The sequence below is a fragment of the Suricata suricatta genome, chromosome 6 (genome assembly GCF_006229205.1).
Source record: "Suricata suricatta isolate VVHF042 chromosome 6, meerkat_22Aug2017_6uvM2_HiC, whole genome shotgun sequence".
In the NCBI taxonomy this organism is placed as follows: Eukaryota; Metazoa; Chordata; class Mammalia; order Carnivora; family Herpestidae; genus Suricata; species Suricata suricatta.
In genome coordinates this window covers 122,120,655-122,145,969 of record NC_043705.1, presented here as the reverse complement: position 1 = coordinate 122,145,969, position 25,315 = coordinate 122,120,655, and the positions used below count along the sequence as shown (strand labels likewise).

Sequence of the window (25,315 nt, the reverse complement as noted above, 5' to 3'; positions counted from 1 at the left end):
AAAAGAGACCACTGTCATTGCTTTTAAAAATAAAAACGGGTAGGAGGTCTTGAAGTTTTAGAACCATCTTTCATGGAATAGGATTCATTTCAAAGATAAAGTGGGAGTAAGAAAGAAAGAAAAAAAATTCTAATACCTGTAGTTATGTTTGGGAATAAGCAAGAAAAAGGAATCCAAATTAAATTCAACTTTCTCCGGCAACATAGGAAAGTAAAGGATTACAACCATCTCCTTCTGAAACTTCGAATAGGGAAAGGAGAATTGGCTGGTGGGCTCTGCCTGCTGCCCACCGCTTCCTCCTCCTCTCGGCGGGCGTGGCGAAGTTCAGCACCTCGGAAAGCGCCCCCTCATCTGGCGCGGGGTTTACGCATGCTCTCTGGGAGCCCGCAGCCCAGGTTTTGCGGGCGCTAATAGAATTCCAGTGACGGCGGCGGGCAACTCACTGGGAGTTGACCACAGCGGAGAGATGGAGGCGCAAGGCTGGGAGGACGACTTCGAAAGACCTCCAGAGAGTCAGAGCGAGATAGATGGAACCCTCTTATCTCTCTTTTTCCTCTCAAAGGACAGAAACCTCATCCAAGCAGCAGCAGCAGCAGCAGCAGCAGGAGCAGCAGCAGCAGCAGAGGAAACCGACAAAGGTATTTGAAAGAGAAGGAGCGGGTCCCCAGTAGAGGTCCTGAGCCGCGAGATAAGCATAGGCTAGTGCCCATATAGAAACGGAGTGGGGGAACGCAGTGGATCGTACAAGGACCGGGAGAATCCGACCTCAGCCAGAGAACCCTCGGATGCCCACCGCTCGCCCTCGGAACCGCGATGCTTAGTTCTAGAACTCCGCTCCAGAACAGACGCGGAGCGTAACTCTCGCGCCCCAAAGCCGCCGCGCGCCAGAGAAGCTTTTGGCACCCAATACCCAAGAGCTATGTACAACTGCTCCTTTGAAAGCTCCCATGCACGCCTTGTGCCGTCGCAGGGACAGCACCCCCAGCGAGCTGGACTCGCTTAGGTCTTGAAGTCCTCCTGGAACATGACCTAGAGGCACCTGCGCTTGCAGGTGGTCGCTGCAGCCATGACAGTCACCATGAATAAGGAGGCTGGCGGAGACGAGCTCGCAAAACTCTTCAGTATGATCCCGTACTTTCTGCAGGAGGCCAACACCAGCGGCAACGCGTCACTGCAGCTCCAGGACCTGTGGTGGGATCTGGGGCTAGAGTTGCCTGATGGCGCAGCGCTCGGGCATCCCCCGGGCACCGGCGGGACGGAAAGCGCAGACACCGAGGCCCAGGTGCGAGTCCTCATCAGCGTGGTGTACTGGGTGGTTTGCGCGCTAGGGCTGACCGGCAACCTGCTGGTGCTCTACCTGATGAAGAGTAAGCAGGGGTGGCGCAAGTCCTCCATCAACCTCTTCGTCACCAACCTGGCGCTGACGGACTTTCAATTCGTACTCACCCTGCCCTTCTGGGCGGTGGAAAACGCTCTGGACTTCAAATGGCCTTTCGGCAAGGCCATATGTAAGATCGTATCCATAGTAACGTCCATGAACATGTATGCCAGCGTCTTCTTCCTCACCTCTATGAGCGTGGCACGCTACCACTCGGTGGCCTCGGCTCTTAAGAACCACAGGACCCGAGGACACGGCCGGTGCGACTGCTGCGGCAAAAGTTTGGGGGGCAGCTGCTGCTTCTCAGCCAAAGCACTGTGCGTATTGATCTGGGCCTCCGCCGCGCTGGCTTCGCTGCCCAATGCCATCTTCTCCACCACTATCAAGGTGATGGACGAGGAGCTGTGCCTGGTGCGCTTCCCGGACAAGTTGCTGGGTGGCGACAGACAGTTCTGGCTGGGCCTCTACCACTTGCAGAAGGTGCTGCTAGGCTTCGTGCTGCCGCTGTGTATCATCAGCCTGTGCTATCTACTGCTGGTGCGCTTCATCTCCGATCGCCGGGTGGCGGGGACCGAAGGAGGGGCCTCAGCTGCCCGGGGCAGCTTGGCCGCAGCCAGCGCCCGGAGACGGTCCAAAGTCACCAAATCAGTGACCATCGTGGTCCTATCCTTCTTCTTGTGTTGGCTACCCAACCAGGCCCTCACCACCTGGAGCATCCTCATCAAGTTCAACGCGGTGCCCTTCAGCCAAGAGTATTTCCTTTGCCAGGTATACGCGTTCCCGGTGAGTGTGTGCCTGGCTCATTCCAACAGCTGTCTCAACCCCGTCCTCTACTGCCTCGTACGCCGCGAGTTCCGCAAAGCGCTCAAGAGTCTGCTGTGGCGCATCGCGTCGCCTTCTCTCACAAGCATGCGCCCTTTCACCGCCACCACCAAGCCAGAGCCCGAAGATCAGGGGCTGCAGGCCCTGGCACCTCTCCACCCGACCGCGGAGCCTGACCTGGTCTACTACCCGCCTGGCGTGGTGGTCTACAGTGGGGGGCGCTACGACCTGCTGCCCAGCAGCTCCGCCTACTGACTCCGCCCTGGGAGCGCAGTCACAGCAAAGTGGCCTCCCCGAGTGCGGAAAGAGAAAGCCGGTTAGGAGATGCCGGGGCCCCACAGGATCTAGAGGTAAGCGGGATGAGGCTGAGGAGAGGCGCAAAGGAGCCGCCACTGAAAAGACGAGGGGAGGGGGACTGTCTCCGGGGAGGGAAGGCCTCCAAACCCGGTGGAAAGGAGAAGCTGGCAGAGGGACCGAGGCCTGCGTCGCAGGGCCATGCCACCAGTTTGCGCACCCTTCTCTCCTTAGGCTGTCAACATTGGGCTCTTAACCGGAGAACGGACTCAGGAATGCAGAGAAATTGGGGCACGAGGAAGTGGGGCTTAGCCGAATGGTGCGCAATTGAGCACATTTCTTCAGCGACCTTTATGGAGCTCTTGGAAGGGTCCTCAAGGTGCGTGCTACTGGGGGAATTTCCTACAAAACCTTTCCTCTGCGCCTCCGCAGGCGAGACCGCCGCAGCGCCATCTGACCGCCGCGTGGCTGCGCAGAGAGCCTAGTTTGGGAATAAGAAACTTTTTCGGAGTTGGAAGAAAGTAGTGACAGTCTTCATCCGCATTCAAGAGAAATGCGCCGCGAGAGAGGCATCTCCAATGAGGTCATTGTTATCATTTATCATCGCGGCCAAGGCCAGTTGGGTACTCGGGAGCCCGGCTGCGACTCTGCGCTCAGGTATCACCCGAGGCGCAAAATAATTGTCTCCAAGAGCTGTGAGCGATTCCCTGGGGATCGGCGTCACTGAGGGAGGGAGCGGATGCATTGTGATTAGAGAGACTGAACTGAGACCTTTTCAGGCTCTCGCCTTTAAAGGAAAGGGGGAGCTCACGTGCTCACTTAGTAACCCAGCAGGAAAAGAGTGCGCTCGGGGCTGGAAGCCTGAACCTTCCATTTCCCCGGGAGCGGTGTGGGTGCCCCGAAACTCTGTGTGCTCCTTTCTGCGCCCTGCAGGTGAGCTGTGCCCTGGAGCAACTTGAAAAGATCTGAATGGACACGCTCCTGGGAGTGGAGGCTTTTCTGTAGCCTCTCCCCCCTCACTCTTTGGGACTCCGGAATGCCTGTTTGACAGAGGCTCTGGACCAGCCAGTAGAGGGATGGCACCACCACGGGTTTTGTAGGTTTAGGACTGAAAACTAAGAGATGTTGTAGAAATGGGGGGTCGGGGAGAGGGACTCCTGGAAACCAACCCCCTAGAACCAGATTTCAACAAGAGGCATGGGGTAGGAAAGCAAATGGAAGACTCAAGTAAAATCTGTCCTGAAGGGAAGAGAGTACAGAGAGCCTATTCTGAGGGGATGGCCACAATTTCCGGTGTGGGTTTCTCTCTTTCTCATAATACTGAGGAGACAAGGTGGGGAGGAAGACTTCCCTAGGATAGTACCTTAACCAAGTTTCATGTATTCTAAGGAATGCTCTGCATGGGGAGCATGAATTACTAATTTTTACTTAACCACCAGGCAATCTATGGGATCATTTCTGAAGAATGACACATTTCTTAAGACAATTCTGTTCTGGTCACAGCAATTTAGTCCTTTCTTGAGGCTGCTTAGAGCATGGGGATCAAAGATCAGCCTACCCATCCAACTGCCAGTTTTGACACAGGTGCTACTGTTCTCTTTGGTGATCTAGTTTGGGGTTAAAAAAAAATAACCTGGCAACTTGGGCATCTGTTGTTGTGGTTCCTTTATAATAAATAATCATTACACAAACCTGCCTGATTAAATGGCCTCTCAAACTGTAACTCTTTTTGTATTTTTGTTGGGAGTGTCCTGTACTGTCAGGGTCAGTGTGAGCGGCCCTAACATCTTTTATCCTGCTTTCTGTAACACAACACAACGCAATACCTAAGCATTCGTAGCTTTGCCACAAAAACAAAAGCTGCTTGGGGTGCCTGGGTGGCTCAGCCGGTTAAGCGTCTGGCTTCGGCTCAGGTCATGATCTCACGGTTCATGGGTTCGAGCCCCGTGTCGGGCTCTGTGCTGACAGCTAGCTCAGAGCCTGGAGCCTGCTTCAGATTCTGTGTCTCCCTCTCTCTCTGACCCTCCCCTGCTTGCACTGTCTCTCAAAAATAAATAAGAAACATTAAAAAATAAAAAAAAAAAGCTGCCTGATCTCCTCAATCCTGAGCAGTCTTGAGAATTTGCTTTTTTTTTTTTTTTTAAAGAAAACCGAGTAATGCTTTTGTTTTACAGCAGTCAAATAGGAATACCTGGCTGGCTCAGTGGATAGAGCATGTGACTCTTGATCTCTGGGTTGTTAAGTTCAAGCCCTATCTGGGGTATAGTCTACATAAATGAATGAATGAATAAATAAATAAATAAAGTAGTCAAATTAGTCTTTCTCTGCCCTTCACAAAGAAAAAATATTAATACTGATATTGAATAGCAATCAGGCTAATAAAAACTGAACTGCAACCCCCTCTGAGTCCCCAAAACCAAAAATAACCAAGCAACAAGCACCCAGAAGGAACAAACAGTAGTAGCATGGTGGCATATCCATGTGTGATGTTGATATTAGACTCTCATGAGAGATTCTCTTTATTAAAGGAAATTGCCGTTTCAATTTTGGGAATAAAATACTGGGTTGGTAGCTCGGGGATTTTAGGAAAGTATGTTGAAGGGTGTACTTCTGCTATGATGGGCCCTAGAAAAACAGAAGGGGCTAAGGGCAAGGCCTTTATGAAAGAACTTTGCAAAGAGAATCAACTTGTCTCCATCCAAACTTGAGGCTTCTGAGAACATGGCTAAAGAGAGCAAAGACTATGACTTCTATATACCACAAAGACAAAAAATAAATAAATAAACCAGGAAATGGCCAGATTTATTTTGTTTTTTTGAGTGCCAGTTGTGTGCTAAGCCCTGTACTGGGTGCTGAGATCACACACATCAACTAGACACATTACAGACTTGTATGTTTAGGAGACACAGCCATGTATGCAAGGCAACTAGGTCATGGAACAGTGAGTTGAATGTCATGGTAAGGCTAAAAGAAAGTGCTGAGGGAATACAGGGGATGAGAAGCTTGCTTCTGCTGAGAATCAGAGACTTCCTCACCAAAATGGTACATGAGATGCACCTAGAAATATGGTTCCCATTTAGACGGGCAGGAATGGCAATTTAGACAGGTGGTGGGGACACAGGACGTTTGCAGCTGACGGAAAGCAGTGATTAAAGGTTTGAGATGGGAATGCCAGTTGCATGGTGAGGGAAGCAGGAAGCGAAGCAGTTTGGCTTCCCTCTCTCCTACGGGATTTCCTGGGATTTCTCTTCAGAATTTAGGTGTCCCTGCATTTGCTTGATTTGTCTGGGAATGGAACATTTTTGTCCCAGAGAGAACATGTCATTGGTATACTGAGAACAAGTACTTGAGTGCCTTAAGGTAGGTAAAGGCTTTTAAAATTGGATTCTATCCACTCATTCAAACCTCAGTGGAATCAAGTTACTAGAGCAGAGTGTTTGAATATCTAAGTGTGTGTGTGAGTGCGTGTGTGCAAGGGGGCTCAGGGGTGGCGGTGAAGGCACGCTCTAGCTCCTCTCTTCAACCCCACAGTCTGTCCAGTCCTCCAGCTGAAAGGAGCTTCATTTATAATAAAGACCATGCCCTGTGGTTGGCCAGAGATGACTACTTTCAATTTCTTGGTGTCCAGGTAAAATGGTCCTTAACTGCAGGCTGCCTTCCTAGCTCACCCATTCATTGATTTCAACATCTTCAATCACCAGAACAGTCATTGGAGAAGTGATCAGGAAATAAACATTAAAGTCTGCAAATAATTCTGTTTTTAAACCTTGAAGAGGTCAAGGAGAGGTAGGTAAACCAAGGGAGGTGTTCCTTTTATAATACAGGCTACTGGGTCACATGGGGTCCTCTGAGCATTTGCTCATCATCATCCCACAGTATGGGGTAGGGAGTCCTGATCACTCCTCTGAGTCAGTCATGACCTGCTGCTCTAAGATGGATAATGTGAGAGGGAGAGGGAGGAGGGAAGACTGGGGAAGATGGAGTGGTTTTGAGGGTTGACAATCTCATGTCATTTATTGAATACTATACTGAAAATGAAAAAAAATAAAATGAAAAAGAAAAACCTGCAGAGCTGTATGGTGACAGAATGGTGGACAGTGGACAGTTGTTCACCCTTGTGGTGGTGAGGCTGACTGGGAGCTGTGGGTGCCGCTGGCCGGCCTCGAAGAGAGGATCATACCACATATCACCCAGAAAGATCAAAATTCACAATCTGAAGTATGCTTTCTACTGAACGTGCACTGCTTTCCAACTAACATTAAGTAAAAATTTGAAAAGAATTGTAATTCAAACCATTGTATTGTAAGCCAGGGGCTGTCTGTATGAGTAAATGAAATATGAGTTAAATATGAGTAAATTAATATCATAAATCATCATTAATGTTTTGACTATTGGTGAAGTAATGAAAAATATGACCCTCTGATTAAATATGGACCTCTGGTTAAGAAAAAGAAAACACATGATAGAGTAAACACAATTGTCGTGTGTAAAACCAGCCTGCTTTTCGAGTTTTATCAAGGCCTGAAGTGCCCTGAGATGCGGTAGGAAGGCGCACAGAGGTGCTGTCGCCCACAATTCACCTTTGCCACAAGTGAATGGAAGCAGAGCCCTGTCTTTCCCAAGATGGGTGATGCCTAACAGCTGTGCAGAGTTCTGGCAGAAAGTGGGGTGCAGGCAGATAGCTCTACCTGAAGTCATAGTGCGGGGCATCCAAGGGGCAGACCCCAAAACTGCGGAGCCAGAGGAAAGACCAATTTCTTACCACGCGCTTCACTGTGTAAGAGATGAAGGATGATGTCTCTTTATTGACCTAATCCACATATCTAACAAAGAGAACCACAAAGCAGCAGCCGATCAGTGACACCACAGAGGCTGTGATCACCACGATGACGCTCCCGGCCTTGTTGACCAGAAAGCCCAGGCCACCTCCAACCAGGATCTGAGCCAGCTGTACCATGCAGGTGAGCACGGCGCAGTCCAGGCCCTGCCCTCTCTCTCTGCCATCCAGGTTCTCTTCCCCAGCTAGCAGTCTCTGCAAGGGAAACACAGGAACACGTTTAATCTACGCAAACAGTACTTTAGGGCAGATGGCAGGACGCTATTTCCGTGAAGAGCTAGGTAGTGAGCATTTTCAGCTTGTGGTTTCCATGGTCTTGGTTGCAAGGACACAATTCCACCATTGTAGCATGAAAGCAGCTCCAGTAAACACATGAGTTGGTGTTCCAGTATAACTTGATGGACATTGGTATTTGAATTTCATATAATTTTCACTTGTCACAAATGGTATCCTGTACTGATTTTTGTTTTAGAAAACCATTTAAAAATATCAAGAGAATTCTTAGCTCATGGGCTATAGAAAAACAGGGGGCAGGCCACATCTGGCCAAGGAGGCATAGTTTGCCAATCCCTGATTTAAGCCAAAAAGCTCCACACACCCGCCTGAGGCTGTTTTTCCTACCTGCCACAGAGTCTTAAATTCCCGTTAGTGCCCATGAAGGTTAAATGATTAATACATGCAAAATTATCTCTTCCTAAGAAGTCAATAATAAAATGTATGGAAACTCAATACATAGCCCCTTCCTTTGCCTCCTTGTTGTTAAAAGTTCAAATATATTTAGAAGCATATTAATCCTAGATCTTAAAAAAATCCAACAATTAAACCTTTCAAGACCTTCCAATATGGTTGATATGTGGTCTGAATTGGTTGATAATGTTCTTAATAACTGTCTCTTTAACAGCAAAACCCTTGCGTGCATTAATACGTTAGTGACAATGTTTGCCAGAAGAAGAGGCCAGCCACGGACTCGTGTTTGGAAGCTTTTAACTCCTAACACAGCTCTGCCCAGTGGCATTAGTCATATCAAATAGTAGAGAAGAAGATGGAGATTGCGGTCACATAAACGTATTCAGTGTTTTTGCAGCTTCGTGCTGGGATGGACTAAGCTTGAAGTTATCTCTTTAGCTTTTATATCACTAGTCCAGGTAAGGAAATGTAAGTCTCTTCTCATGGAGAAAAAGTGACATATTTTGAGAAGAAGACATGGTAATCTTAAAGCAGAAATACCTCACCTACTGCTCTCTTAGGGCAGCTTGGTGTCTTCCCCTCCAGCCTGAGCTCTGAGACAGAGAAGGGCAGGCCTCCCTAGACGCAGCTGGGGGGTGAGCACACGCAACCCCAGCTTTCCTCCCTGTGCACAGGGTCTGACTTACTATCACCTGGACTCCAAGGGAAATGTGGGCTGGGAATTTCCTACCTTTAATCAATAACTCCACCATTGTAGTCATTGAGAGTGGGGGGCCCAGAAGTGCTGCAGGAGCACTGGACATTGGAGCTGTTGTCAGAATTCCCTGGGGTCCCCTTCTTTGTGTCTGTTTTCTCAGCATTTCCAAGCCCCCTTTTCTTAATCAGATAAATGAGGGTAACAGCACCTGCTCTCCTGCTCCCCAGGTACACAGGGCTTCAGAGTGAGGAGGAGGGTGTGGGCTAGGAAGGTGGTCATGCTTTGGCAAGACCATCATTACATTTGGCTGGGCATTTTAGAGCTTTAAGGGTTTTAAAACCCTTATCTTCCAGACCTGCCCTACACTTTCCTACCAAATCCCCCCAGCCTGCAGGTGAGGTTCAAGGACGCACCTTCTCCTCTTGCTCCTCGCGGTGGTACTTGGCAATGAGGTTAAAGGGCACCGTGTACAGAGTGCTGGACATCACGCCAAACAAGGTACACAGAGCCAGGGTGGAGTAGACATTCGGGAAAAGCCCAATAAATCCTGTCCCCAGGCCAAATAGCAAATACCCCAGGAAGTAAAGACCCTTTAATCCGATGTAGGATACCAAAGACTTCTGAAAGTCTGTGGGGAAAAGAAAGGGAGAAATTACGGCAGGCAATGCCTCACAACATTTGATCATTTTAGACAATCCTTTCTTTTGAAGATTCACTTTTTAGGAGCCTTCCTCTGATACTGAGTCAAAAACAAAAGAACCTCCTTATCTGTGCTTAAAAACAGCTGGCTTTTGGAATCAGTCTTAAATTCTGTGCATACAGAAGAGCTGGAAATTGCCTTGCTAGGTTGATTTTCTTTTCCACAAGGAAGGACCAGGTGCTGTTTAGCCGGGCAGCTGAATAGCAACAGAATGCAAAAAAAAAGTGGCAAAGCCCACTTTGGCTATTGGACTGTGGGGATCCAAGACCCGGAAGAAAAGTGGGGTCCTTCTGGTTCAGAGGAGTCTAGCCTAACAGGATACAAACAACGACTGAGGTCTTGGCCCCTTCCCCCAAGTCAGACTGGAGGAAACTGAAACAACCAAATTTAAAGAATGATCCAAAGTCATCTGGTCCCTTCACTCCCATCTGAATGCCACCTGCATACCTGAGAAGGATGTGAAGGATGCCCTTTCTAAAGACAGGTTCCCTGACTTGCCAACACTTCCCAGGCTGGTGAGGGGCTCTCACTATACCCAGCACCTCCCCATTGCTGGCTCCCTCACTCTCCAGCCATTTCCTTAACTTCTCAAAACCTCAACTTCCTCATTTAAAAAATAATCAGACTAATAAAACACTTTTTGAAGTTGCCATCAGGATCAAATGAGATCTGGTGCTAATGACATCATTCAGCTCAATGCCAAGCACAGAGAAGACATCTGGCTAATGGTGATTATCATTGCTTCAACAAATACAGGCTTGGCTGAAGATGGTTGTCTCTTAATGTGGTTCCCCTCCCAGTAGGTAAACTTGGCTTGCTCATTGATGTATTGTAGTAGATTAGTAGGGTTCATTTTTAAAAATGCCAAATTATGTTTTAAAATGTTGTATGGGGGTGCCTGGGTGTCTCAGTGATGTAAGTCCAACAATTATTTGGACAGATAATGGAAATTTTCGTTCTTGAATAGACACACCTGAGATCTCTATCCTTCATCCCCTAGATTTCTGTGTTCTGTAGGAGGGGGAGAGAAGAGATAGGGAACGTATAGATTAGGAATAGCTATGTAAAAAAGAAAGTGAAAAAATGGCTATATTTCAGTATTTAATATTGCTGTTTTCATGGGTCTACATGTGCTTGCTATGTAAAAGGAACCCGAAAATACCATTCCTCACCCTCCACCCCAGCAGCCAGAATGCCCTGCTAAACTCCATCTCAATAGAAATTCTGGGTCTGCATCTGATGTTAAATGATGCATCCAAAAAACAGGATGTATTCTGGAAGTAAAGGAAATTATTGATTTTGCCCAGGGTGGGCTGGAGTACAGAGGGAAAGAACTTGCAAGATTTAACAGACAAGGTCATATGGAGCTGAGTCTAAAAGCAGGCATAGCAGTTGTCTAGATGTGGAATTAGAAAGAACATCTGGTAGAAGGAGAAACTAAAAGCAATAGGAAATACACAGAGCTGAGAAAGTATGCGTAGTGAGTCTTCAGGGGAAGTGAATCTGTGTGGGAGTGACATAGGTCAAGGTGTGAACCAGACCAAACTGAAAATCATGGAATGCCAGGCTGAAGACTGATTTTATCTTATGGTCATGCAGAACCCCTGAAAATCCTCAAGGGCTGGTTGGTATTTTATAAATAAAATTTTAGTTCTAATTCAAGAGAGATCCCATAGATTTATACATTGATATAACTTTGAAAAACTATTCAAATAATTGTTTATGGTACACAGAGCCTTTAACTCAAAAGGGCCTAAAAAATAACATGCATTTTAGTTTTCAAGTGCCTAAGACTAGTTCCTAATAGAATGGTCCTTAGTAGGGATTCTTTGAGGAAAAAAGTATTTTCAATTGACACAAAACTAAAATGCTAATTACTTGTGGAAAAATTAGTTCCTGTTACAAGAATGAGGGTGGTTTAAATAGCCCCCCCCACCTCTTGGTAGCACAAGGGATTAAGATGAATAACTTACTAAGACCCTTTTAGTCTACTATTCTCTAATTCTATTTTAAATACTTGAAATCTTCCTCCTGGAATTTTCTTAGTTCATTCACCCTAAAGGAGAAACAAGGAGTTTTGCTAAAGAAGCATAAGGTGTAAGCCACCCTTACTTGGTTATTATAAATTTTAAAGTAATAAATTTTAAGGTTTCATGGGCATGGGGCTTATGCATTCCTTATATGTTTGTATTAGGTCTCCTGGCTATATTTTGAAGAGATTTTTTGATCTTGAAGCAGGTTTCCTAATGTGCTATGGCTAATTGTAGGCCAGATCAGATGTCATTATACACATTCAGTCTCTTCCCTCTCAGGAAGCACACTTCAGTGGCAGGAGGAGTGCCCCTGAGAATGGGAACAGGGATTGTCCTCCATCACTTCACGCTCTCCCACCTGGGCCATAACCCTGCTGTCCCCTGGGTCTGCCCAAAGCCTAGAACTCCAAGCTGGGGACTGGCTATTACCCCACAATCCAGGAGGAGTTTCCATTATTATTAGAAGCCCAATTTCTACTCCAAATGGGGGACCAGCATACATTTTATCAGGTTATTTCACTTAATTCAATGTATACAGAGCTTAGAGATTTCCATACACATCGGCAGGCCCCAAATGAGGCTAGGGTTATAATACATTAGTTTGGGATTGTTTGAGCCCAATCACAGATCTCTTTGTTTGCAGTGTCCTTTCAGCTGGAACTTAGCAAAGGGGGGTTAATGGACTCCAGTCCCTGTGGAAAGCTGGTACCTAAGAAAGTTGTCATCTTCAATCCTTGAACAGTGCTCCTGTGACACAGTACCCTGCCTACCTGGGCTAAGGTCATTATGCATTAATTCTGTCACCAGCATATTAACCATCCCTCCTGTGCTCTGTCATCTACAGTTCTAATAAGCATATCCGTGAAATTCTACCATGTGATCTTACTCTAGTAAAGACTAATCAATACACTCTGCTGGGACTCTAGCCCTTGTCCATCCAATACTTCGCCATCTTGTTTACAAGATTTCCTTTTATTTCCCAGGGAACTTTGATCAGGGTCTCATAGAGTCCAAGGAAAAAAGTGATCAATGAGGAAAATAACATAGAATTCAGTATGGAAAAGGATTCTTCATGTAGTCCTTTCTAAGGGACTAGTCTTTCCTGATGCCCATATATTTATCATGAATCTGGCATTTTAAAGAGGAAAAATAAATATAGAAATATAAAATCCAAGATTCTGCCAGACCAGAGCCCTTTAGAAGATACCCCCAGGAAGAAGAGACTTACAAGAATAAAGTGAGGAAAACATGGAATTGAGACACAAGCCCCAACATCCAACCTCGACCCCTCTTTGGTAGATGAGAAACTCTGTGGAATTGTGTGCAGCATAGGGATCCCCTTGGTACACAATCTGAAAGAGAGATTTGGGACTGTTGAAATGCAAATGCAGTGTGGTAGGGACCCTTTTCCACGTGCTCTGCTTCTCCATCTTTAGGGAGTGACAGTCCCTGCCCAAAGGGCCCTTCCCAGGACACTGAGCTCATTCTCCCATGACCACATCACCCCTTTCATCCTTTTACACCTCTACTTAAGGACCATCAGGAATTCTTAATGCCATTAAGTCTAAACAACATCTCCCTGGGTCAACACCCTTCCTTTGTAACATCTGGCCTCCATCTGACTTAGACAACCCTGCCCCCCTTCTGGTATAGCCAACAGGCTCCTGGCTCATCTCTGCACATGCCATTCCTATTCCTGCTTGAAATGTTTTCTCCCTATTCTCTATTTCTCCAACTCCTATTCACCTTTCAAGGCCTGGATCATACTGTGCCTCCTTTCTTATGCCTGTCATAACCACTGCAGCTCACATTGATTCTTTCCTCTTTGTTTTATTTGATCAAGTACTGGTCCCATAGAGATGTGTAGGGTGTAGCAACTTGCCTCTAGTACCTGTCTACAAAGCAGCTCTTTGAAAGTACTGCATCTTATACTCTAACTGTGCCCATCTTAGGGGTTGGCCCAGAAGAAACTCAATAGGTGCTGAATGAAGGATTAATGTGCCAGTAATGAGTGTGGCACACATTTATTACCTGGCCCATAAAATCTGTGAAGAAGAGCATGTTAGACAGGAAGGCAGTCCATCCAAAGAGGTGGCTGATGCAAAGGCAGCGGTAGTAGGGAGGCATATTCACCAGCGCCCTCAGCAGTGACTTCATGGTCATTGCCTTCCTAGTCTGGAAGAAAACATGAAACAGGTGTGACCTTCAGTGCAGACATGCAGTCAGCTGTGTGATCCAGAGCACACAGCCATGTTACATATCTGTCAGCTGACTACCCCAGGGTCACACTTTCTGGGCATGGCACCAAGGTATCCATGGAGAGGTCTTCTAGGAGGGGTTCTGTTTCATGTGTGTAGATATTTAGCAATTTTGGGTCCAGAATAAGGCTTTGGAGACCTAAGGATAATGGAAATGGGGCTTGCTTTGGGCCAACATGCAAGAGATACCTAGCATTCTATCTTTGAATGACAGAACCGCTGCACAAGGACAGAGCTCACAGATATAAGCTGGCCCTGAGATTATTATAATTCTTAGATTTCTTGACTCTGAAAGTGTGATAGGCCCCATGATCTCTGTTCCCCGATGTTACATGGTAGAGGGATTTTGCAGAGATAATTAACGTTACTAACTTGTTGACTTTGAGTTAATCAAAAGAAAGATTATCTGAGTGACCCTAACCAAATCACATGAGCCCTTTAAAAAGCAGACAGTTTTCTCCAGGTGGGAGCTGGAGAAGTCAGTGTTTCAAGCAGTGCTGGCGTTGAAGGTAGAAGGGGCCACACAGAAGGGATCTGAGAGTGGACTGTAGGAGATGACAGTTACTTCCGGCCATCAGTCAGCAAGAACACAAGCACCTCAGTCCTATAGCCACAAGGAATTCTGCCTGAATTAGGCTCAGAAGCCGATTCTTCCCCAGTTGAGCCTCCAGATGAAAATGCACCTCCATCAACACCTTGATTTCAGCCTTGTAAGACCCTAAGCAGAGAAACCAGTGAAGCCTACCCAGACTTCTGATTTACAGGACTGTGAGATAATAAATATGGCTCTAAGCTGCTCAAGCTGTGGTAATTAGCTTGGTAGCAATAGAAAACTAATACAGAGAGCTAAACAGCTCCCCGCTCTTGACCAACTATCTCTTTTCAGTTTATTTCCCTGGAACTTGCCATGAGCCAGCACATATAAGTGAGTCCTATGTGAAGTCAGAAGTTAAAACAATATAGAACACATACACAAAGGGGTGCCTGGGTGGCTCAGTCAGTTGACTGTTTGACTTTGGCTCAGATCATGATCTCACAGTCTGTGAGTTCAAGCCCCGTGTCAGGCTCTGTGCTGACAGCATGAAGCCTGGAGCCTGCGTTGGGTTCTGTGTCTCCCTCTGTCTCTCTCTCTGCCCCTCCCCTGCTCATGCTCTGTCTCTGTCTCAAAAATAAATACACATTAAAATTAAAAAAAAATAATGCACACACACATACACAAACTGAATACACATGCCCATATCCTTTAATTTAGACTTAAATTATGTTTAAGCCAGGGGCTACACTTTCTTTTTGTATCAGAAGCCTTGAGAAAATGATAAATTTTGAACTAGTGACACAACAATTTTAAAATACAAAGAGTAAAACAACCTTTAGCATTTTTTATGTAAGAGAAGAAAGAAACCTTGAGAATACTGAGCAGTCCGCTGCCCTGAAGACAAGGAGACTCCAAACATCAATCATTATGGGCTGATGGGTTTTTATGGTCAGATTTTTATTTGGTATGAATCTTGACATAATGAAATTGAGTCCTGGCTAGTTTATTCATAAGATGGTCTCTGGGGAATTTCTATTTTAACTGTAACAAAATATTGCTTTTTATAACTCTACACTTTATATGATAATACTTTTTACTTCTTTGTTGTGGAAAATTATATTTACTCATTGTAGGTTTGTTGTATAAGTTGATTGTTTAAGTTGTCAGTTTTGTAGTATTTAACCAACTGACCATGACTGAACTGGTTTTCTTCAACAGTCATCCCCACCCTTATCCATCGGCAATACATTCCACGACTCCCAGCAGATGCCTGGAACCACACGTAGGACTGAACCCTGTAGACTATGTTTTTTCTTATACATATGCACCTATAATCATGTTTAATTTATAAATTAGGCACAGTAAGAGATTAACAACAATAGCTAATAATGAAATAGAACAATCATAATATACTCTAATAAAAGTTGTGTGGATGTGGTCTCTCGCTCCCAAAATATGATATTGTGTTGTGCTCACTCTTCTTGTGATGATGTGAGATGATAAAATGTCTGTGTGATGAGATGAAGTGAGGCGTGGTGACATAGCATTAAGGCTACTGCTGACCTGACAATAAGTCAGAAGGATCATCTGCTACCAGATGGCAGCTGACCACAGGTAACTGAACGTGAGTGAAACCAGTTAACTGGGGATGACTGCACATAATCAGTATTTAAAAAGGATAGGCATTCCTTTGGAATTAGGAAAAATAACTGTTTTTGCATGTAAAATATGGTAACTGTCAAAATAAATGTTTACTGTAAAAGAAACTCAATGAAGTATTGTTACTTTTTACTGACCACAGGAAGAAGATAAAGGTATAGAATAAGAGACACCAGGGGTGCGTGGCTGGCTCAGGCGGTAGAGCATGTGACTCTTGATCTCAGGGTTGTAGGCCTGAACATAGAGGTTACTGAAGAAATAAATAAAATAAAATATAAGCTAGCCTGGGTTTCATGCCTCAGACTAAGTGATTTATTTTTACTCTCCTTCTCTTCTTTCCAAAACCACAGAATTTAAAAAAGTGAAGGTGGCTAGCAAGTATTCATCCTCACTCCAAATATTAATTTAGGTTTCTGCCTTATACATAATTTTCATTCTACTTTCATTGTTAATCTAATATTTTCTTTCATCCAAAAATAAATATGAGCTTTCAAATTGTGCCTAGTATTTCTGTACAAGCTGGGAATGTGAATATTCAAAGCTCTTTGGGTATTTTAACTCAGAATGAAAATTCAGCTGGCATCTTATTCTGTGACTCATCAGTTCCCTTGAGGAAGCCCTTCCAATGATTCTGAGCCCTGGGGAGTTAGTCTACTGCATGTATTGTGCTCCTTTGTCAAGGGGAGATTGGGTGGTGGTGAATTTATATATGAGAAAGGCAACAGTAGGGAGAGGACTTCATAAGTCTCAAAAGGAGACTATTGAAATGCTGAAGTAAGCAATGGTGGCATGGAGGAATTGCAGATGGATTTTATGGGATCCATTTTGAATCCTGAGATAATTCAGATCTCTCACCATTAAAAAAAAAATAATCCCAGTTCTCAAACGGCCCAGTCACTCTCATTTTGTAAATTAAGTATATTCTACCTGAGAAAATAAGTATTGGTATAAGTGGCTTATTATAACCCACTACTCCCCCCCCCCCCGCATTATGGCTAAGTTCTTGAGCATGAAGATGGGACATTAGTCAATTTTATGATCCCTAAATACCTCATAAAGAGCTTTGTGTATACTCTTTAACCAAAGTAGTTTGTTGAGTGAATACTGACTATAACATGCTTACAGACTTAGATAAAGCTTAAAAAGCACCTTTTCATGCTTTATCTTAGTTGAGCATCCCAATAACCCTAGAATATAGATAGTCCAACCCAACAAGAGAAGTCAAGCTTATAGATATGAGATTCACTGGGCTTGTCTGAAAGGTCTGTTAGAGCACAGATTAAGTTTGTTTGTATCTGGAGGGCTCAGCATTCTGCCAGCTCACAGTAGGTACCTCTACCAAACAGCTCATCATGTGGTAGGAGCCACGTTAAGTAACTTTGCACAGATGCTCTCATGTCATCTGCACAAAACCCTAGATAGAATTACTTTTTCATTTTACAGAAATGTAAATGCCCAAGGTCATGCAACCCAGAGCTGGTAGAGGCAGGATTTGGACACCTGTGCTTTTAATCTTTAGGCTCTTTACAGCAAGTGCTAGATGGTTGTTGAATGAAGAAATCAGGTCAGCCAGAGAGAAATCAGAATTTAAACCCAGGTCTTCCACAACCTCAGGCCAATACCTGAAATGTTGCCATCAAAGTCAGCATGAAGGAGGATGAAGCTGTGTGTCATTGTGGTCCAATAGAACTTTCTACAAGGATGGAAATGCTCTATATCTACATTGTCTTGTACTGCAGCTCCTAGTTCCAAGGGGCTATTAAGCCTTGGAAACATGGCTAAGGCAACTAAGGAACTGACATTTAAATTTATTTCATTTTAATTAATACAAACTTAAATAGCCTTATGGGAAGAATAAGCAATGTATTAGTCAGCATAGTTCTAGCCTCCTCTCTCTAACCATTTCCTCTTACCCTAGTCCCATTTCTCTGTAATTTAGTAGAATTTTCCTTACGTTTTAAACTAATTAATTCACTGACTAGTTCACTGAAAATGGTCTAAAATTTTTTTTAAATCCATTTATTAGATACAAATGCAATATGCCCAACCCAGCCAGTTACCAACCCAGGGATGCTATCATTCAGAAGAACAGATTTAGAATCCCAATCTAAGTAAAGATATTTCTTGAGACCTGAAGATGGTTCCAGGCTTCTCTTATGGGCTAACATTTTGAAACTGGTTTCATCTTCCCTAGTTTGATGCTCTGAAAAGAGTAAGAGGAAGACCAGAGGCAAATGCAAAGTTCTTTGAGGTGCAAAGTTTTAATTCAAAGGGATGAGCACTATAGGGAACTGAAGAGTTCAAGAAGACTTCACATCAAACAAGCTAACAAAACAAAGAATAATAAAAAAATAAAAAGAAGGGTAAGAACAAGGATATATTTCCTGAGCCAGGAAAAAAGAATTTGCATCTTACCTGTTGAGCAGGATTTTTGGTTTTTTCCCCATGCAGTGCCAGCTCTGGGTTTACATAACCACTTTTAGCTTTCTCAATAGACCCATACTGGTACATTTTGTCTGATGACAATGGAAAGTCCTGGGGGCCTTGCTGTGGGGGAATGTCCTTTATAACATCTCTAAGTGGGGCTTCAGGGATACTGCAGAGATGAATAATAAAAGACAAAATGAGCACCAAGGCAGAGAAGAAGAACATGACCTGGAATTCTGTGCCCAGCATTCTTCCGAGCTCCAGATGGGCCCAGTCGATGGCACCCAAAAGGTAACCCAAGGTACCTCCGATACCTGGAAAGCAAGAAAGCTGCATTAGCATATTTAGCAAACTGCCTTCTCTTCCCATGGTGCCCAGCACCCTGCTCCTCAGTAAGAAATCTGCCTGAAGACAGCCGAGGTGCCTGGTATGATGGAGAGTTAACACAGCAGGAAGCCAAAACATCTGCAACCAGGAAACTTGGGTTCAAGGCTCGCCTCTGGCATGTACTTGCTGTGACTTTGGACTTCCTCACTTATAATATAGGGATGATAATAAAAGAGTAAAATGGACTAGTGCCAGAGACAAATATTGACCCCATCAGAAGTCCCGTGGTCTTTCCAAACTGCACTCTCTAAACTGCTTTGGAGCTAAAATCCCTGCCCATAAAGAGCCGCAGAGAAAACCAACCCCTGGCTGTAATCAAATTATTTGTATTGTCATTTATCCATTAATAGGCTTCCTAGCATGATACAAGTTTGCAAAGATGAAACAGTTCATACTCTGTCTTCGTTCCTTTATTAGAAGCTAAAGGAACTTGTTCCCAGTTGATAGCCACAGAACAGAGAACAAAGCTAAAATATGAATTTTTAAAAATTGTTTTGTCATCTCATAGGACCTTGACCTGAAGTCTTTCTGTTACTTTTTCTACCTGCTTTTGCTAAAAACAGTGGGATTTGAGGGACACTGAGAAAGTACTCCCCCAAATCTATCTTGCCTTAATGGTATAATAATTGAAATCCTATTCGTAGTGATTCATTCTCTTTGGATTTTAAAATAAAATTGTCCTTGACCTGAGCAGGACACTATATTTGTTCCTTGTGGAGTTGTCAGTGATCCTGAGAATGCAGGGCTGATGGGGGACACCCCCCAGAGGTGGAGGGTGCCCAGGGATATAAGGAAATGGGTGCCAAACATGCCTCCTACCGACATCGCAAACTTGTGTAGGGCTGATCAACCCGTCAGAACCCTTTAAATGTCAGCCTCCCACCACGTCTCACCAAACACAAATATCTCCCTGGACAGAAAAGTTTTGTTTTTGTTTTTTCCTGGGTGAGTGAAGTCTCCATTTTATTTCCCAGGGAAAGACAATATCCTCACCAACCAGGGAATCAAGGAGGAAAATGGAACTTAAGAAATTCTTTATCTCGAACCCTGAACACCCAATATAAATCCTGATCCCAGGAACACAAATCTGAACATCAAACGCCATGACTCCTAATTCATCCCACATGGTGGGAGAAGGGGTGATTCTGGTCAGTCCACATTCTGGTTAGTTGCAATTTACTATAGAGGATATTTATAGATGACTGACCGTTCAACCAATGAATTCCAAAAACAAAGCATCATTGTCATGTCCTGAGTGCCAAAGCATTATAAGACAGAATTATGGGAAACTATGGTAAATGGATGTGAAAAAGTAAACTCTACATCTCCTGCCAACAAGAATATATGATCTAGTCATGGTGATGGGTATATACATAAACAGATAAATCACACACACAGTGACTTGTCCTAGATGGTAGATCTCAGGCTTTGAGAGGTAGGAGAGGCCCTTGGGCCAGCCACACTTGTGATTCAGAGTACGGTCTGGGACAAGTGGTACCTCTAGATCACTATGAGACAATGACTCTCCTTATCCAATCATGGAGATGACATTGGTGTCAGAGGTCATGTGCTGAGCCAAGCAATCAACCAATAAAGATGTACTAAATTCTCAGCACTATTTGCAGGCCTATGCAAATCAGAATTTCCCAATTTTGGCCCTACTGAAATTTGGGCTGAAGGATTCTTTGTTGTGAAGGACTGTTCCATGCATAAAATGTTTAGCAGTCTCTCTGGCCTCTCCCTACTAGATGCCAGCAATGACTTCACCTGCTATGAGAATGAAAATGTCTTTAGACATTGCCTAATGTCTAGGAGCAAAATGTCCTCCAGTTGAGAACACCTGTCCTTAATTAATTCTATGGAAAATTTACTATTCCTTTTTTGAGACTATGATTTGTAGCCAGGTCAATGGTTGTCATTTGTCATTTAATTCTCCTGTCATTTATGCCGTTTTCCTTCATACTTACTAGTCCACTGAGCAAAGGAAATTTGAAGCAAAAGACCCCTGTCTATTTTAAAGAATTTATATGTGGGGCACTTGGGTGGCTCAGTGGGTTAAGCATCTGACTCTGGGGTTCAGCTGAGGTTATGATCTCACAGTTCAAGACTGTGAGCCCTGCATCAGACTCTGGCAGTGTGGAGCCTGCTTGGGATTCTCTCTCTCTCTCTCTCTCTCTTTCTGCCCTCCCCCACTCACATGTGTGTGCTTGCTCTCTCAAAATAAATAAGTAAACTTAAAAAAAAAATCAAAGAATTTATGTGTGAAATAAACCTTCCACTGTGCAATAGAATGGTGGTTTTATTTTATGAATATAAATGTATGGGTATAAATCTAATAATGAATTGATATTAGATATTGATTAGAATGATCAAGTCCTGCAGTTGGAGGGTTTCCTAGTCTCTTGTTATGTCTGCTGGCTTTGTGTACTTCAATAAATATTAGTGAGGACTAAATATATGTAAAGGGCTCTCTTAGCTTCTGGGGATATGGATGTAAATGAGACACGGCTCCCCACCCACTTTTCCCCAGAAGGAAGTTCCAAGTGGGAGAAGCAGGTAAGTAAACAGCTACTTTAATTATTTTTTAATGTTTATTCATTTTTGAGAGAGAGAGAGAGCCGGACAGGAGCAGAAAGAGAGAATCTCAAGCAGACTCCATGCTGTCAGCACAGAGACTGACATGGAGCTTCAACCCACAGACCATGAGATCATGACCTGAGCTGAAGTTGGACACCCAACCAACTGAGCCACTTAAAAAAAAGCAAAGCTGTAATTGAGGAGGGCACTTGTTGAGATGAGAACTGGGTGTTGTATGTAAGCCACGAATCACAAGAATCTACCCCAAAACCGAGAGCACACTATATAAACTGTATGTTAGCTAACCTGACAATAAGTTTTAAAAATAAAAATAAATTAAAAATAAACTATAATATAAAAACTATAATAAATGATGCTAGAACTGTGAGTTGGGTATTAAAATAGTATAGAAGAGTTCTGAAGAATTTATTTGTTACTAAACAGTGCCTAGCTACTGGTACCAAGATAATGCTGATTTTTTTATTAAAAAAATTTTTTTAATGTTTATTTTTGAGAGAGAACATAAGCAGGGAGGGGCAGAGAGAGAGAGAGAGGGAGAGAGAGAGAGACAGAACTCAAAGCGAGCTCCAGGCCCCACTCTGTCAGCACAGAGCCTGACACAGGGCTCGAACTCACGAACCATGAGATCATGGCCTGGGCCAAAGTCAGATGCTTAACCAGCTGGGCCACCCAGACACCCCAAATATCTTTATTGATTATTGTTGATGATTAATAACTATTATAGGATTCCTCTTAATTAACAATGAAGTTCATAAGAGTTCAACATATTAATGGATTCAAAGATTTTATAGATCAGAGGATGTTTGGAACTCCTCTGGTTGAATTTGATCTGAAAGCCATAGGCTACAGTGGTTAAGTGACAGGAGACAGCATGGCGAGAAGGGGTTTGCAATTTTCCCTGATTTCAATCTGCTCTGTGTGCTTTCTAGTCATGTGATCTTGGGCACTACTCCTCTGAGAAATGGGGGTGGTGAGGCCTCCTTGCATGAGTTTTGTGAGGGCTAACATGGCAACATATGTAAATTACCGGCACATACAGTGGCAGAATGAGGGCCCAAAATGAGTGCCCTGCAGACTTGCTATAGAAACCCTAATTCCAAAGCCTTCCCCACAAGTGAGAGAAGACAGTTACTGCCTTCGGTTGACAACTTGCCTAAGGCTGGCTGCAAGACTTGGTCATCGAGGCCCAGTGATTAGCATCTGGGGGTGATTCTGGGGGCTGACCTGGGCCTAATGCTGTCCCTGGAGGGTGGTGAGTAGCAAGTATTATGGAAGAGAGATGTATCCCAAACCTGGAAAAAGTAACAATGGCATGTGCCTGATTTACAAAGTATCAGTCTAGAGCAGTGCTTCTTAAAGTGTAATGTGTACTGGATCACACGAATGTCTTATTAAACTGCAGATTGTCTTGGTCTGTTTGTGTTGTTGTGACATAAATGCCAGAAGCTGGGTGGCTTATGAGCAACCAAGATTTATTTCTCATGTCGTATCGGCTGGGACCCTCACAATTGTGGCGTCAGCAGATTGGGCGCCTGGTGAGCCATGCTCCTTGTTGGTGCCTGTCTTATTGCTGCAATCCATCTTGGTATAAGTGGTGAAGTAACTTTATTGGGCCTCTTTTTTAAGAGCTCTATTTCCATGAATGAGGCCCCATGACCAAATCACCTTCTAAAGACTCCACCTCCTGATACCATCACATTGGGTATTAGGTTTTTAACATATACATTTAAACATTCAATCTATAGCACAGATTCTGATTTTAAAGCTTCAGGGTGCGACCTGAGGTTCTGGATTCTTTTGAAGCTCCCCTTGTGCACCAGTGCTGCTAGTCCAAACATCTCTCTGTGCAGCCAGGTCAGAGAGCAGTGTGCAATGAACCTGCTCCACCTTTACCTGACATTCTCGGGAACTGGGACCTTGCCATTACAGGATATTTGACCAACCATCTAAAACTGACAAAGCGCAATGATGTGCAGTTCTGTAAAGCTGAGGTTAATTTGCAAACATTCTTAGGTTCTATGTAGTTCTATGATTTGTATTGTTTTTATCGCCTAATAGAGAACTTACAAACATATTTGTAACAAAAATATTACAGAGGACTTCTAGTTTTACTAACTTTTAGAAGGTTAATTAGATTTATATCTAACAAACACTTTTTCTTTTGCTAATCACACACACACACACACACACACACACACGTGCGTGGGCACACACATAAACACCATAAAGAACTTGGGGGAACTATTTTTTATGTCTTCCCTGTCAGCTCCCTCACTAATCAGTCGGGCAAAATTTTGACAACTGCTTCAAAGACCTCAGAGAATTTCCAGTCTTCTCTTCTCTTAGGGAGGAGAATCAAACAAAACAGGCAAAACTGTTTTGTTTGTCCCATAGCTATTGGGGGGATGTAGCTAAATGTTACAACAAAATATGCCCTGTGAAGGAATAGTGGGCCATTGGAGTAATTATTCCATAGACACCATAATAAAACTCTGGATAGAAACATTTAAACTTTATCTATTCACGCCCTCTGATATGATAAAGGCCACCAGAGGGCTGTAGGAATTCACTGAAGGCTTTCCTTTCTGCTGCTTCTGCTTAAGCTTAGGATTCTATCTTCAAAGGTAGTCTCCAAGACAAAGCCTCATCATTTTAGCTGTAACAAAGGCCAATACCAACTCCCACATCTACATCCAGACTGCATTATATCTCTCTTTCAACCTCACTCTCCTTGACCCCCTGGAATTAGTCATCAGGCTATTGGCCAAACCTTAAGCAGGGTGTTCTACAGAACATTTGCTAATGTCAGAGAACAAGCCTTTACAAAGAAGAGCCTACAAATGATCCAGCTGGCTCTTTCACAGAGCGAGGCCATGTTGCGAACTCAGACCACAGCCAGCCTCAGAAGAATGAACGGCTGGACAGATAGATGTTATTCTTCATAACTTATAACTCGAACAATGGCTCATCCTAGAAGAAGTCCAAGCACACAGAAATAGGGTTGTTTTCTTTAGTTTGCAACTATAATAAGTAGATGAGTAATTTGGGGGAGTTTCAGGACCAAAGAATCTAAAGAGTCTGGGTCAAACTCCACATCTGCTACGTACCTGTAGCTGTCTCTCTGCGTCAAGTGTGTGGCTTAACAATCCACACTCTGATGGCAAAATTGTCCCAGTCAAGAGAGCTAGCAGTGTGCTGCCAGCTACTTGACTCCAGCAAGAGATCAGACTAAACCCACCCCCAAGTTTCCATGGCGTTCATGAAAGAGTGATTTTGACTTTATTCTATATGGTAAGAAAACAGCCACAAAAGTGTTTAATTAGGTATATAGTTCCTACCTTCCCCCAATAAATATACACTAATCCCAGAAAGTTAACATAATAAGTACCAGCTAGTGTGTGTATGTGTGTGTCTCCTTGGACCTATCTGTTTATCAACAAAAATTGATGGAGCATCTACTCTCCAAGAACTGTGCTAACCACTGGGGACATGGCCAATAACTAAGACAGACATGAACTGCCCTCTTGGAGGCTGAGAGTACAAGGAAAATCAATCAAACAGACATAAGTCTCTGGTCAAAGAGAGAAGACACAAGGGCGTGACATTTCTTTAGATTTACAAGGAAACTTTTCTCCTAAAAGATGGTGAGATAACATGTCAAGTGTTGACCATTGTTTCCATCCACCCACCACTACCTGTGGTCCTGGGGTAAATCCCTTTATCTTTGTCCCTTTGGACCCTTCTTCACATTCAAGCTGAACCAGGATACCTTATTGCTTGGGGGGAAGGACATAAAAGTAGAAAGCCCAGAAACAAGAATGTGTCTTCTTGCTTCTGAGTTTCAAAAGCCTTTAGGCTCCAAAGGCATAGAAGGAAGATTCAGTGGGAAATGGGATTTAAGAGCAAGGCATTCGTGCTGGGTGCACATATACTGGTGAATTCCTAAGGCAGTGGTGGTTCTGCTCCTATTTCCTAGGGCCTATTGGGGGTGGTGGCAGGTGGT

The 25,315-nt window shown here is 44.1% G+C and overlaps 2 protein-coding genes across 5 annotated transcripts in view; one reads left to right on the top strand and one right to left on the bottom strand.

Annotated features, from left to right (window-relative positions):
* Nucleotides 1-419: 419 nt before the first annotated feature.
* RXFP3 (relaxin family peptide receptor 3) lies at nt 420-6,164 on the top strand. Of its 4 annotated transcripts, none has more exons than XR_003909615.1 (2): nt 420-3,151; nt 6,123-6,164. XR_003909615.1 is itself a non-coding variant. In XM_029941533.1 (1 exon), exon 1 carries the CDS (start codon nt 1,067-1,069, stop codon nt 2,453-2,455), a length of 1,389 nt encoding a protein of 462 aa, XP_029797393.1. In that variant the 5' UTR covers nt 420-1,066; the 3' UTR covers nt 2,456-4,429. The 4 variants fall into 4 exon arrangements, 1 of the variants encoding a protein (XP_029797393.1); XR_003909616.1 differs by lacking the exon at nt 6,123-6,164 and having other exon boundaries at nt 420-2,550; nt 2,927-4,429; XR_003909614.1 differs by lacking the exon at nt 6,123-6,164 and having other exon boundaries at nt 420-2,550; nt 2,729-4,429.
* Nucleotides 6,165-7,279: 1,115 nt separating this feature from the next.
* Nucleotides 7,280-25,315, bottom strand: part of SLC45A2 (solute carrier family 45 member 2) — a 28,861-nt gene continuing 10,825 nt past the window's right edge. Inside the window, exons 4-8 of the mRNA XM_029941277.1 lie at nt 18,316-18,641; nt 13,480-13,623; nt 12,677-12,800; nt 9,129-9,343; nt 7,280-7,526 (exon numbers count right to left, since the gene is read on the bottom strand). Of these exons, the coding sequence (XP_029797137.1) occupies nt 7,305-7,526; nt 9,129-9,343; nt 12,677-12,800; nt 13,480-13,623; nt 18,316-18,641 (1,031 nt within the window). The 3' untranslated portion in view covers nt 7,280-7,304. The remainder of the gene's footprint in view (nt 7,527-9,128; nt 9,344-12,676; nt 12,801-13,479; nt 13,624-18,315; nt 18,642-25,315) is intronic.

Bases quoted from the DNA above. Each gene is read 5' to 3' on its own strand.
- RXFP3 (XM_029941533.1), top strand. From the start codon at position 1,067: ATGACAGTCACCATGAATAAGGAGGCTGGCGGAGACGAGCTCGCAAAA.